Source organism: Camellia sinensis, chromosome 13 (genome assembly GCF_055761805.1).
Source record: "Camellia sinensis isolate YWXY chromosome 13, ASM5576180v1, whole genome shotgun sequence".
NCBI classification, from domain to species: Eukaryota; Viridiplantae; Streptophyta; class Magnoliopsida; order Ericales; family Theaceae; genus Camellia; species Camellia sinensis.
Genome location: NC_138973.1, coordinates 66,999,244 through 67,014,294, shown reverse-complemented (window position 1 = coordinate 67,014,294; position 15,051 = coordinate 66,999,244). Strand labels below are relative to the sequence as shown.

Below are 15,051 nucleotides of genomic sequence, written 5' to 3'. Positions count from 1 at the left end.
GATCGGCTACAGCAAGCATATCCTTTTGAGTATCTGTTAAAACATTGATACTACTGGGTTCTCCTAGATTCAAACCATTCATTTCTACTATGGATTTCCAGTAGTTGATTTCTGATATTTGTTCCTGATTGGTACTACAGGGACATGGTTCTTCTGGATCATCTTCATCAGAGGAGGAAGAGTATAACTGGTTAAGCTCATCATCAGAAGGGATTTCATCCTCAGTTGAAATTTCTTCAGCTTCTAAGGCTTGTATTAACTGGTTTCTAATGTCGGGATCAAGGTTTAATTCATTGACCTTGGATTTTGCTTTAGATCTACATCTATTAGCATAATGTCCTGTTTGGCCACATTTGTAACATTTTACTTCTGATCTAGATTTACCTTTGGATTTACTGGTGGATTTCTTTGGATAAAACTTCTTGGTAGGTTTCGGATGGCTAGTCTTGGGATAAGACTTCTTTCTGTAAGGTTTGGAGGATTTTTTATGAACAATTTTTCGGGTCTTGGCTGGGTATTTAATACCGGGCTCATAGGCAAATTGATCACAGAATTCGCCTAATTCTTTTCTTCCTGTTAAGTTTTGTTGTTTCATTTGGTACTGGAGTTTAAGGTCATTACATAAAGAAAGACCTTCATCAGTGACAATGGACACCAATTGGCCATAGGTATACTGCTCATAAGGAATAGACATCCGGTCATGGCGGTCCCGAAGTTTTTTCCTAACGCGTTCGGCGAAGAGGGTAGGAAGGCCATCAATAAATTTGGCTTTCCAGTGAGTACTGTTAGCATCAGGGCGTTGGGTAACCTTAAGAAGGAAAACATCCTTATACCACCGGAAATGAGTCAAGGATGGACAACGCAAGTTCTGGAGAAGCTCGCGGCCTCTGTCTTGAGAGGAAGTACTGGTACCAATAAAATGGTAAATGATTGTCTGAATAAGGGTGTAAACAGCATCAGACTGTTGAACCTGTTGGTTGGTAGTTGGATCAAGCTCAAGCTTAATAGCTGTTAGAACTTCAGTTTGTTGAATGGGAGTGATGATATTATCCCACCAACCTTTGAGAATACCGGTAAAGCCATTAATAATAAATTTAGCAATGGCTTGGTCGTTATTACTGTATTGGCGGCAAACAGTAGCATAAATCATCATTTGTTGTAGTTTCTTATAAATGCCAAATTCTGATTCACCATCAATATTCCATTCATAAATGGTTTTACCATGGTAACTATTCTGTTCATTCAGATAAGCTTCTTCATAAAGAATATCTGGAGGAGTAGGTCGGGAATAGTAATTTCTGGTATGTGGTAAAAATCCTGGTTTAGCAGAACTGTAATAGTTTAGCTTGTTTACAGATGAGGGTTCCTGAAAATTTAGTTGAATTTCTTGAATTTGTTCTGGTGATAAAGTATCTTGGTCAGGACTGGATTCAGCTCGAAGCATGTGGATTGATCCACTGCTAGATTGTCCTGGGAGTTTAGCAGGTTCTGGAGGGCGAATATTTAGTGTTTGCATTTTCTGTAATAAGGTATCCATAAACTCAGTATTAGACGATTTTAACTTAAAGTTAGTGATGTCTAATGATGGTTTTAGAGATACTGGATGGAGGGCTGAAACGCCAGTTACAGGTGGAGCTAGAGTTCTATCCTTAAAGGTAGAAACAGCTTCTTCAATTCGGGTTAGCTGTTTACTGATGGTTTGACAGATAAGATTTGTATAATTATTCTGTCGGGCTAAAGAAGATTCAGCCTTGGTAAATTTGGTAGATTGTGCATCAATATAAGCAGTAGCTGATAAGGGTTGTTTTGTAATTTCGCCATTAGGAACAAGTTCTAAGGCTTGTGCTGGTGGATGTAAAGAATGAATAACTTGGCCTTCGACAGTAGTCCAGGCTTTGTACTGGTCTTCAATAACTGTGACTTGTGATTGAGCAGCTGTATGATACCATTCCACAAAAGGTATGAGTTTCTGATGTAACTCAAGATGATGATAATATTGAGTTTTATATATGGCTAACTGGTCAGAAGTATGGTTGGAAAAATACCAATTCCTAAATTCTTTATATTGTTCCTGGTTGAACTGCTGGTTTAAAATTTTACTTTTCTTCCACTTTTGCTTCCTGCCTCACCCTCCACCTTAGCAGGGATGGTGAGCATCAGAAATTAATTTCTTGTTAAAAATTTCTGAATCTAATGGCTTACCTACTTTCACGATATCACTGATTAAGTCGTGGAACTTATGGATATAGAATTGACAATATGTATGCTATTTGGGTTTATTAGAGAGAGACAGATGTTGACCCAATGCCTGATACCTTGAAAGAGGTATCATTCCTACCATTTGCATCATGCCATGATATGCTCTCAGTTTTTATACTGAACTCTACAGCTCCTATGATACAACCTCTGAGGCCTGAATGACAGGATGGAACAATAGGGCTGATACCTTTGCTTTGTCAAGCCGAGGAAAGTTGGTCACCTGTTGATAGGTGAACTGGCCTCTGACGGTCTTGGACCCTACAGAAGGGAGGGAGTATCCATGCACATAATGCACCACAGTAACTCTGGTCATCATCTTTCTCCACTCTGGTGACTAGGTCTCTCCTTGCCACTTTTTCTCCCTCTTGAGGCTGTCTTGTTTCTCTCCTCCTCCGCCTCTGCCTCTGTCGGTCCTTAGCCTTTGAAGTCTGCCTCTGACCACCTCACTACCAAATACCCACACACACTAGTCTGGAGTTGGGGTTAGAATTTATTATTAGATGCTTCAGGTTAATAATTTGGTTCATGCTTGAACATTCCTGATTGTCATTTTAAACATATATTATTAGAAATTATTGAATGTTTAATGAAAAACAACTAGACTATGCAGTATGTCTAAGAGATGTTTTTTCTTCCTCTTTCCCTACTTTGTGTAATTTATATGAAATCTAAATAGCAGAACTATCTAATCCTCTTTCTGGAGCCAAATCACGATTATATTTGTGTGGATCTCCAAAAGATTTCTATGATGTTTTCAGGTTCAATTGCTGATTTATTTCATGCTAAAATATGCAATGGAGGTATTACTCTCAGAATCTAGCGTCATCACCACATACTACTTTCATTGGTCCACGAGCAAAGTGGCACTTTTTCTTGCATGTCTTGGCCTAACAGTTCTTCCAGTAAACATTGTTGTTGGAAGCTACATCAGCAACATGTTTGAAGACAGGTAATTTTATGGGAGGTGTGCTTTATAATGTTAAAGACTTTCGCTATAGTTGCTGATCTGAAGTCAGTGTTTAAATAGACAATTTAGTGTCAATTGTGTTTCTTTACAAGATGAAAAAAGGGACAATCGACAACCCGTATATTGTTGGTTAAGTAAATCACTTTGAAATTTGGAACTACATAAAACAATAAAGATTTTTTTAATATATATATCTCAATTGTAGAGTAATTTTGTTGGGTTGGGTTCCAGCAGAAGTGAACTGTACTAACTGGTCGTTGGGAGGTATTTTCTTTTATTCATGATATAGAAAACATGGTATTTTCTTTGGAATGTTATGGCTGTGGAGTGATATTAACCATTGACCAACGGCGGGACTTATTGATTGATAGGACCAATTATGGCATTTGGCAAGGCTTTTTAGGCCATAGGACAAGGACCCAAATTTCATTTCATTTTCATCAAAATGACTGAAGCATTTCTGTTTCCTAGGAGACCAAAATGAAACATTAGTGAAATACCAACATTCCAATATTTTCACAAAAGCACATAGAAACACAAAACACTATGAAACATATCCGAACAATGAGCTGTTCTATATTGGTTATGAATATTCAATGATATGGTTATTTCTATTTGTATCTTTTTTTGTCAAAAGAAAAATTTTGAGAACAAAGAAAAAAGTTAAATTTATTAGATAATCTGAGAAACTGTAAAGGATAAAATAAAATAAGAATGATTAAATCACTTATTCCCTTGTGTATTCAAAACATTTCCAAAATGTTTCTGAAACATTTCCATTTCCAATGTAACCGAAACAGCTTAATGAGAAGAAATTTTGAATTTTGATACTCACTGTAGGATTGGTTCCATTTGATTTATTACTGCAATTGGGATTTAGCTACCAACAATCTACATATTATTTTGCTTTAATTTTATGTGAAGGTTTGTTGGAGTATGCAAGGTAATATTGATAGAACTTCCACCCCGATATTCTTGCAAACCTTCTCTGCAAAAAAAAGGAAAAGAAAAAAGAATAGAGGCTTTTGCAATGTAAATTTTTCTTTTCTTCCACTTTTGCTTCCTGCCTCACCCTCCACCTTAGCAGGGATGGTGAGCATCAGAAATTAATTTCTTGTTAAAAATTTCTGAATCTAATGGCTTACCTACTTTCACGATATCACTGATTAAGTCGTGGAACTTATGGATATAGAATTGACAATATGTATGCTATTTGGGTTTGTTTGCTGATAAGTTAACTTGTGCACATAACCTAACATAGTTGCAATACCCTTATATTACTTGAACACTTCGTATGAGAAGTTAGTTCTCTGTTCATTACGTGTTACAAAACTTTTATCACAACGTGCTGATTCATTTTTCGTCGTTGATTTGATTGCAGGCAAATTTTATTAGCATCTGAAATTATGGTTTGCATCGGCATACTACTGAGCTTCCATATAGTAATTCCGTATTCTGTGCCACAATATGTCTGCTCAGGACTCATAATGTTTGTCTTCGCCGAAGTACTAGAGGGTAAGTTTATATATCTGGTGAAATTAATTAGTTGTTTTATCATTTATGCAATGAATTATTAGTCTTGTTATCCTGGATAGTTGATACTATGTTACGATATCCTCTAATCTATGGATTTGGAATATGGTATTGGCATAGGTATGAGGTAAAATATTTGTACAGTTCACCTACTATTTTGAACTTAGCTTGGAGTACCCCACTTTCCCTCATTAAGGAAAAGATTGAGAGCTTAGGTTGGAACATGAGTTTGTTATGAGGAAATGCAATATAAAGCTTTTCATCTTAATGTGAGGTCTACTCGTTTCTTGGTTTTCCATGTAGGTGTCAACTTGTCTCTCCTCTCTCGGGTCATGTCATCTAGGCTATCCCGTGGAACCTACAATGGTGGATTGCTTTCAACTGAAGCTGGAACAATTGCTCGAGTGATTGCAGATGGCACGATAACATTGGCTGGGTACTTGGGCAACAGTAGGCTCTTGAATGCCACCTTACTCCCTTCGCTCTTGATTTGCATAACCTCTATTATTGCCACCTGCTGTACCTACAACTCGCTTTACTAGTTCAGTCTCTTGGATTAAAAATTATCATTAGGTCCCAATTTATAAACCATTGCCAATTCTCTCTAGTTAGGTTAAAAAATGTTTGTGTTTGGTCTATATGTCATTCAATTCTTTGCCTTTCATGTATCAATCAATAATGCTGTGTAATTATGAAAATAATCCATTGATTTTCTCCCTGGAGTCAGATTCTAATAAATTATAATTTGGTTCTTAACATTGTGATGCACAGATGGCCATAACCGGTTGGTTAGTCCTTTTCTTATTTGATTTTTTTTTTTTTGATAGGAGACGAAATTAAGGCTAAAGTTAAACCAACATTTTCTAGGCATGAGAATAGCTTCAAGCTTTTATCTTATTTTTATAAATATATGGTTGTGAATAATTAATGTGAGTAGAGCCAGACATAATCATAGAACTGTTTTTTCATGAGCATATGGAGATGATAATGGTGGTGGTTAGCAGCCATCATAATCCTCTGTGTGCTGGGCAGCAGAGAGTCTCTCTCTGTTGATCAATGAAACTACTTCCCTTTAGTCATGGTCATTTTCAACATTCAATTTATTATCCCAAATAAAATAAAATAATTTACATTCAATTAAGAAGTCGCCGAAAGAATTGGTGGGATATGGACTTCAAAAATTGTACATACTTCCAATCATGTCCGATGTACATAATGATAATAACAATAATAATAAAAATGCTAGTAAAAATTAATTAAAAAAAGTTATATTAACAATTGTTCCAAGGATAGTGATTAATTTTTTTATGATATGTATAATTATTTCTAATTTCTTAAGAAGTGCGTTTGGGCCCCCCTAATAAGTTTGAGCTTTAAATTTCATTGCCCTCATTCCCTTTCCTTTAGGTTAGATACATATATTGTGTGGTATCTCAACAAAAAATAAAAAGGCACCCTTAGAACACTCAGGATTTATTAATGAAGTCTACTTTTTTTAAATTAATTTTTTTTATTTATTCATATACATTTTATGTCAAATTTTATGATCAATTTCAATATTAATAATTTGTTATTAACAAAATCCCCCCCCCCCCAAAAAAAAAAAAGAAAACTTTTTAACTAGTGTCCTAAACTATTGATTAATAAAATCTAAAATAATTATATTATTTTGACACACCTAGTTTTCATGTCATAAAGAACTAATGTATAATTTAACTGTAATAAAGGAAGAGAGCTCCAAGAGTTTGGGATATGTTCTCCTCCGTACTTTCATTTTTTCATATTTCTTTATACTTCTTTTGAAGGTCCTAATTCGGACCCATACCGATCATCCAAACAATCTACCTCCTAAGTTTCATAATAAATATCATACAAAAAAATGAGTTTCATCACAAAATTATAAACACAGGAACAATTTTTTTTTTATTATATAAAATGAATAGTTTAAGTTTATAATCACATTTGTCCTTCATTTTATAAAACAAAATACAATTTTTTCCTAAGATTATAATTTCTGATGAAGCTCATTTTTTTATATGGATAACTTTTATTACGAAGCCTACTAGATAAGCGATTCGAATCATCTGTGCATGTCCAAATTGGGACTTACAAAAGAGGTATAGAGAGGTGTTGGAAAATTTATAAAGAGGTAGTTGTGAATTGAAATAGACTCCATTTTTGAAAGGGTGTAACCTTTCATGGTGTCTTTTTGTTTTAAAGGAAGGGTCAAACCTCCATTTGAATGAAATGGTGCAAACCTTTCATGGTGTCTCTTTATTTTAAAAGAAGGGGTATGTCCCTTCTTCATACATTTTCTATTCAAATTGAATAGGTACCAACAAAGCCTATATAAAGGCAGCCCCATTCCAATTTTGATGGATTCCGAAAATTCATTTTCCTTGCCTTCATTTTGCTCTCTTGCGTCCTTTATTCTTCATATTATTTTAGGAAAAATTTCAGAGAGTTATAGAACACAAGGTTCTGGTTCGTCGAACAAATTTGTTTGAAGTGCTACTACAAATTTGTGAAGATCATTGTATCTTGGGAGATAGACGCCACATAACCGTAAGCACCGTAGCGGGGTGAATCTGTCTTAAGGACAGAGTGTCACACACTCGACTTGGTTTTTAAATTATTGATTCGGTTCAACAAAATAAATTCTGTAAGTTTTATTTTATTTTGTTTGAATTATTTTAAGTTATTTTATTTACACAGAAGATTGTTCCAACAATCTTAAGACAGAATCGAATTATTCTGTTTACAGAATTTTTCGTCTGTTTCCTTTTTTTTTTTTTTTTCATTTTTCGTAAATAATTTCGGAAGAAAATTATTTTCTGTGGATTTACAAAATAATATTCTGGTTGGAAAAACAAATAGTGATTATATGCTATTTGACAGATAGTAGTAATATACTGTCTATTTTCTTTGACAACAACTAGTAGTACGATACTGGTGTCATTAACAATTCAGAATATATTTTTGTGGAATTTTTCAGAAATTAATTTTGAGTTTTAGAAATTATTTTCTGAGTTTTCATTACTTAAAATTCTGTTTTAGTATTTTAATTATTGAAGTGCTATAGAAATTAATTTTCTGTGTGGAATTAATTTGGTTGAATAAAATTTTATTTTATTTTCAAATTAATTGAAAAATAAAAGTTATTTTCTTATTTCTTTTATTTTACAGAATTTAATTTCTTGTGTGGAATTAATTTGGTTAAATAAAATTTTATTTTATTTTCAAATTAATTGAAAAATAAAAGTTATAGTTTTTATTTCTTTTATTTTATAGAATTTATTTTTCTGTGTGGAATTAATTTGTTTAAATAAAATTTTATTTTATTTTCAAATTAATTGAAAAATAAAAGTTACATTCTTGTTTCTTTTATTTTTATAGAATTTAATTCTGTGAATTTGGTTTAATTTTTTGTGTAGTGAAAATTTTAATTATAAATTTGTTTTATAAAGTAGAATTGATGGCTACTGAAACAAATGCCAAAACAAGTACTACTGTGGTGGCTGCAATTGCACCAACCCCCTCTCCTGTGATGACAGTACCAATAAATCATGGAGAGAAGCCAGAGAAGTTCTCAGGAACTGACTTTAAAAGATGGCAACAGAAAATGTTGTTCTATCTTACAATTCTGAACTTGACTCGTTTTCTCCGTGAAGATGCTCCTATCCTGAAAGATGATGAAACCGACCGGCAAGTGGTTGCTGCGGTTGATGCTTGGGAAAATGCCGATTTCCTTTGCCGGAACTACGTCTTGAACGGACTTGACAACACATTATACAATGTCTACAGTCCAATCAAGACAGCAAAGGAACTTTAGGAATCGTTGGAGAAAAAGTACAAAACGGAAGATGCCGGCTCAAAGAAATTTGTGGTTGGCAGATTCTTGGATTTTGTAATGGTTGATTCAAAAACTGTGATCAGCCAAGCTCAAGATTTCCAACTCATTCTGCATGACATTCACGCAGAAGACATGTCTCTCAGTGAATCCTTCCAAGTTGCAGCCTTAATTGAAAAATTACCAAAAGGCTGGAAGGAATTCAAGAACTACCTCAAACACAAGCGCAAAGAAATTTCTATGGACGAATTAATTGTGCGTTTGAGAATTAAGGAGGACAACCGCAATTCTGAAAAGCGGGCTGGTAAGCATCCTATGAAGTCTAAGACAAATGTGGTGGAACATGTTTCAAAAACCAAGAAACGAAAGTCTTCTGGAGAAAGTTTATCACGAGGCTCTAAAGGGGGGGATAATAAAAAGTACAAGTTTAATGGAAAATGTTACATCTGTGACAAAGAGGGACATCGGGCCAAAGATTGCCGTAGCAAAGGGAAAAGCAAAAGAAGAACAAGCAAGAAGCCTACTCAAGCCCACATGACTGAAGTGGACAATATTTCCAATGATATAGATGATATCAATCTTTCTGCAGTTGTTTCCGAGGCAAATCTTATCGAAAATTCTAAAGAATGGTGGGTGGATACTGGTGCTACTCGCCATATTTGTGTCGAGAAAAAGATGTTCACATCTTATTCTATAGTGGACAATGGTGAACAACTCTTTATGGGCAACTCCTCAACTTCCAAAGTTGAAGGACAAGGAAAGATTGTACTCAAGATGACATCTGTAAAGGAACTCACTCTCAACAATGTTCTTCATGTACCGGACATTCACAAGAATTTAGTTTCCGGATCTTTGTTGAGTAAGAATGGGTTTAGGCTAGTTTTTGAAAGTGACAAGTTTGTACTTACCGAAAACGGGATGTATATAGGAAAATGTTACATGTCTGATGGCCTTTTCAAGTTAAATGTAATGACCGTTGTACCCTCAGTTATTAATAATACTACATCTTCTTCTTACTTGCTTGAGTCTTCAAATTTATGGTATGGTAGACTAAGACATGTTAATTATGGATCTTTGCGTAGATTAATTAATATGGAATGTTTACCTAAATTTAACATTGATTCAAATCATAAATGTGAAGTTTGCATTGAGGCAAAATTATCTAAAACTCCTTTTCATTCAATTGAAAGAAGTACGGAACCACTTGAATTAATCCATAGCGACATTTGTGATTTTAAATCAATTCAAACTAGAGGTGGGAAAAAATATTTTATCACTTTTATAGATGACTATACGAGATATAGTTATGTTTATTTAATTCGAACCAAGGATGAAACTTTGAAAACTTTCATTCAATATAAGAATGAAGTTGAAAATCAACTTGGTAAGAAAATCAAGAAACTTAGAAGTGATAGAGGTGGTGAATATGAATCATCTTTTGGTGAGTTTTGTAAAGAACATGGAATAATTCATCAAACCGCTGCTTCTTACTCACCTCAGCAAAATGGAATTGCTGAAAGGAAAAATAGGACTTTAAAAGAAATGATGAATGCCATACTAATCAGTTCTGGATTACCTCAGAACTTGTGGGGGGAAGCAATACTTTCTGCTAATTATATTTTAAATAAAGTACCCTGAAAGAAAGTGAATCAAACACTTTATGAAATGTGGCATGGTAGAGTACCATCCTACAAATACTTAAAAGTGTGGGGGTGTTTGGTTAAAGTGGCTATTCCTAGTCCTAAAAAGACTAAGATAGGTCCTAAGACCATTGATTGCATTTTCATTGGTTATGCCAAGAATAGTAGTGCATATCGATTTTTGATTCATAAATCAGAACATACCGAAATGTATGTAAATACTATTATTGAGTCTCGGAATGCGTCATTCTTTGAACATGTATTTCCAAAGAAGACTGGACAAGAGACTAGTACTAATAAAAGATCTTTTGATGTTATTACTAGTCAGGATCAAGAACATGATCAAGAACAAGAGTTAGATCAAAATGAGGAAGAGAAACTTAGGCGTAGTAAACATGCTAGAACTTCAAAATCTTTTGGTCCAGATTTTCTAACATATTTGTTAGAAAATGAGCCTTTAACTTTTAAAGATGCTATGTCCAGTCTTGAAGCTCCTTTATGGAAAGAAGCTATCAACAGTGAAGTTGAATCCATCTTGCAAAATCACACTTGGGAATTAGTGGACTTGCCACCAGGTTGTAAACCTTTTGGGTACAAGTGGATTTTCAAAAAAAAAAAAATTGAAAGCGGATGGATCAATAGACAAATGCAAGGCAAGACTTGTAGTCAAAGGTTTTAGACAAAAAGAAGGTTTAGATTACTTTGACACATACTGACCGGTTACTAGAATAACATCCATTAGAATTCTAATTGCCATTGCATCTCTATACAATCTAGAAATTCATCAAATGGATGTTAAAACAACTTTCTTAAATGGTGAGTTAAATGAAGAAATTTACACGGAACAACCAGAAGAGTTTTCTGTTCTAGAGAAAGAAAAGAAAGTGTATAAATTGGTTAAATCATTATATGGTTTAAAACAAGCGCCAAAGCAATGGCATGAGAAATTTGACAAGGCAATGATGTTAAATGGATTTAAAATTAATGAGTGTGACAAATGTGTTTATATTAAAAACACAGATAAATGTTATGTCATTGTATGTCTTTATGTAGATGATATGCTCATCATTGGTAGTAATAATGACATGATTAAAACTATCAAGAAAATGTTGAATAAACATTTTGACATGAAGGACATGGGCATTGCTGATGTAATACTTGGTATGAAAATTACCAAAACATCAGAAGGATATGCTTTGTCACGATCTCATTACATTGAGAAAATACTTGACAAATTCAGCAAAGATGATGATCATCTTGCTAGAACTCCTGTAGATGTTAATTTGTATCTTTTTAAAAATGTACAGGAAAGTATTTCTCAATTAGAGTTGCCCAAATTATTGGAAGCTTAATGTACTTGATGAACTGCACTCGCCCAGATATATCTTATGCAGTAAGTAAATTAAGTAGATATACGAGTAATCCGGGAGTAGAACACTGGAAAGCAATTATAAGGGTTCTTAGATATCTCCGATTTACTTGTAACATTGGGCTTAATTATACTAGATATCCAGCAGTACTTGAAGGATACTGTGATACAAATTGGATATCGGATAAAAGAGACTCAAAGTCCACTAGTGGGTATGTCTTTACTCTTAGTGGGGCGGCTGTATCTTGGAAATCTTCCAAACAGACTTGTATTGCTAGGTCTACTATGGAATCTGAATTCATAGCTTTAGACAAAGCAGGGCAAGAGGCAGAATGGCTTCGCCACTTCCTTGAAGATATTCCAATATGGCCAAAACCGGTGCCTGCTATATGCATACATTGTGATAGTCAATCAGCAATTGGTAGAGCACAGAGTCTTATGTATAACGGTAAGTCTCGACATATTCGTCGTCGACATAATACCGTAAGACAACTACTCTCTAATGGAATTATGTCCACAGAATATGTTAAGTCTAAAGACAACATAGCGGATCCACTAACCAAAGGGTTAGCAAGAGAGTTAGTTGAGAATTCATCGAGGGGAATGGGACTAAAGTCTATTAAATAAGAGTTACCACAATGGCAACCCAACCTAGTTGACTGGAGATCCCAAGATCTAGGTTCAAAGGGACAACCGAGTTGTGAATGACTCAGAGGGATCACTGGGGAGTTTATCTCCTAACCATTTCTTTGATGAAATAGTGATGTCTGCAGCGGTTTAGGTTAAGTAATACTTTTAATGATTCTTATATCTAGGTAAACGTAGTGGAGTATGGCAGGATATTTTTCATAAGAATCACCTATATGAGTGTGAACTGGGCCGGTTTTATAAGATTTGTGAAGGGCTACAAGTCTTTAGAGCACTCATGAAAGACCAGGTTGTTCACGGCCAAAATGAACACAATAGTGAGAACTAAACTGTGTCTGGAGATATACTGTGTGAGTTCTATTGTCTTGGTTTACACAAACGGCTGAACAGTTCAAGACATCATGTTCACTGGTTAGCTAGTAAATCCGATAGTATCTCACAAGGGAAGGTTCAAAGCCAAAAGCTACCTACCCTTTGCAGAATATTTCTAATTTCTGTACTCTCTGTATTTACATCATGTTGTTGCATTTTTTCTCTGTCAATTTCATTCATGTGGGGGATTGTTGGAAAATTTATAAAGAGGTAGTTATAAATTGAAATAGACTCCATTTTTGAAAGGGTATAACCTTTCATGGTGTCTTTTTGTTTTAAAGGAATGGTTAAACCTCCATTTGAATGAAAGGGTGCAAACCTTTCATGGTGTCTCTTTATTTTAAAGGAAGGGGTGTGTCCCTTCTTCATACCTTTTCTATTCAAATTGAATAGGTGCCAACAAAGCTTATATAAAGGCAGTCCCATTCTAATTTTGATGGATTTCGAAAATTCATTTTCCTTGCCTTCATTTTGCTCTCTTGCGTCCTTTATTCTTCATATTATTTTAGGAAAAATTTCAGAGAGTTATAGATCACAAGGTTAAATTTGTTTGAAGTGCTACTACAAATTTGTGAAGATCATTGTATCCTGCGAGATAGACGCCACATAACCGTAAGCACCGTAGCGGGGCGAATCTGTCTTAAGGACAGAGTGTCACACACTCGACTTGGTCTTTAAATTATTGATTCGGCTCAACAAAATAAATTTTGTAAGTTTTATTTTATTTTGTTTGAATTATTTTAAGTTATTTTATTTACACAGAAGATTGTTCTAACAAGAGGTATGGAGAGATAAAAGTCTAGAAAGGATCTGAATTGGGACTTACAAAAAAATGTAGAGAAGAGATATAAAGAGATGAAAGTATGAAGGTATGGAGGAGCTTATCCCCAATGAGTTGGATGGTTTGGTTAGAGAGTTGAAATGAATTGAATGAGGTCTCTCGCTTTTTTCTTTTTCTTTTTCTTTTTTTCCTTTTTTTTTTTCTTTTGTCTTCTTTGTATTTTTATTTTTATTATCATAATGAATGAGGTCTCTGGTAAAGGTGAACTACTTCACACAAGTAGTTGAATTTCTCATTAAAACCTGCCCCACCTCATTACACAACCATAAAGCTAACTAATTTTTTTTTTCTTTTACAACATATAAAAGTTTAATTGATAGATAAAAGAGGGATAAATTATACTTTTATTCCTATAGTTTGATTTAAATTTTATTTTTTTAATTTAAACAATATGGTTCATGCACTTAAATACAAGTTACCTTAACTTAGAGGTAGTTGAGTAAGTACTCCCTGCTTCTCTCCCCCCTGAATTCTCTCTTGCTGGCTTCCAAGTGCTTTCTTTTGATGGCTTCCCAGGTTTCCTAAAGGTTCTAAGGAGACCCCCTCCCTCCTATGTTGTCAAAGGAAAGTGCAGATCTTTCTGCAACCAGCTGGATTACCCCTAAGATAAGATAAGAGGAGAATTGTTTGATCTAAATTTCACTTTAGTTATTATTGTTTTAATTTTAATAATTTGACTCTTATACTTAAAATTTAGTTTCAATTTAGGTCACGTTTTGGTACAGACTATTTTAGTAACATTTTGACTTTTACGAAAAAATATGCAGAAAAATAGAAAGAGTAATGTGACAACTTACAGTAATTTTTTGACTTTTTGACTAAAATGTATAGTTAACAAACGAGGCCTTAGTTCTTTCGTCAAAATATTTGATAGTTTTTTCTATGTGTACACTTTAAAAGACCGATTAATATCTCGAAATTATTAATTTTAATTTTCAATTTGAACAGAAAGACTAAATAAAAATTAAACCAAAAAATTTAAGGAGCAAACTATTCAATTTAAAACAATAAAAATTAAAATGAAATTTGAGTGAAATTATAAGAATTAAAAGTGTTAATTTACCCATAAAAGAACATACACAGTTTTAAAAAACAAGGTGGCCAAACCAAAGAAAAAACAACCAATAATTTGATGCAAGAGTCACTTAAATATAAATAAAATAAAATAAAATAAATAGAAGCAGCAAAAATAAAATAGAGACTAGCCATTGGCTGCATCATAAAGCTTAATAATTGATTGCATCAATACTACGATCCTTAAATCTATTTGAAAAGAGTAATCACATATAAAATGTCTTTATATATATATACAATGGAATGATTTGTGACGATTTTTTTTTTTTTCAAATTAAAACATTCAATATTCAATATTTTAATATATACATGTTTTGACAGTAAACTAAAGGATGAAGGACCAATAAATTTTGAAATGTGATGTTATGAATTGTTTAGTCTTTTCTTTTTTTCTTATGAACTCAAAAGTTTTATTATAGTGAAAATTATATAAAAAGGTAGTCACTTTTACGTTTGATTTAATTTTTGAGGGATAAAAATAAATTTTTCCAAATGTGA

General features: G+C 33.6%; 1 protein-coding gene across 2 annotated transcripts; it reads left to right on the top strand.

Moving 5' to 3' along the window:
• The first annotated feature begins 2,332 nt into the window (after window positions 1-2,332).
• On the top strand, window positions 2,333-5,515 carry LOC114300380 (SPX domain-containing membrane protein At4g22990). Of its 2 annotated transcripts, none has more exons than XM_028245259.2 (4): window positions 2,333-2,768; window positions 3,018-3,208; window positions 4,608-4,741; window positions 5,063-5,515. In XM_028245259.2, exons 1-4 carry the CDS (start codon window positions 2,760-2,762, stop codon window positions 5,299-5,301), a joined length of 573 nt encoding a protein of 190 aa, XP_028101060.1. In that variant the 5' UTR covers window positions 2,333-2,759; the 3' UTR covers window positions 5,302-5,515. The 2 variants fall into 2 exon arrangements, with proteins under 2 accessions (XP_028101060.1, XP_028101061.1); XM_028245260.2 differs by having other exon boundaries at window positions 2,339-2,597.
• The last annotated feature ends 9,536 nt before the right edge of the window (window positions 5,516-15,051 follow it).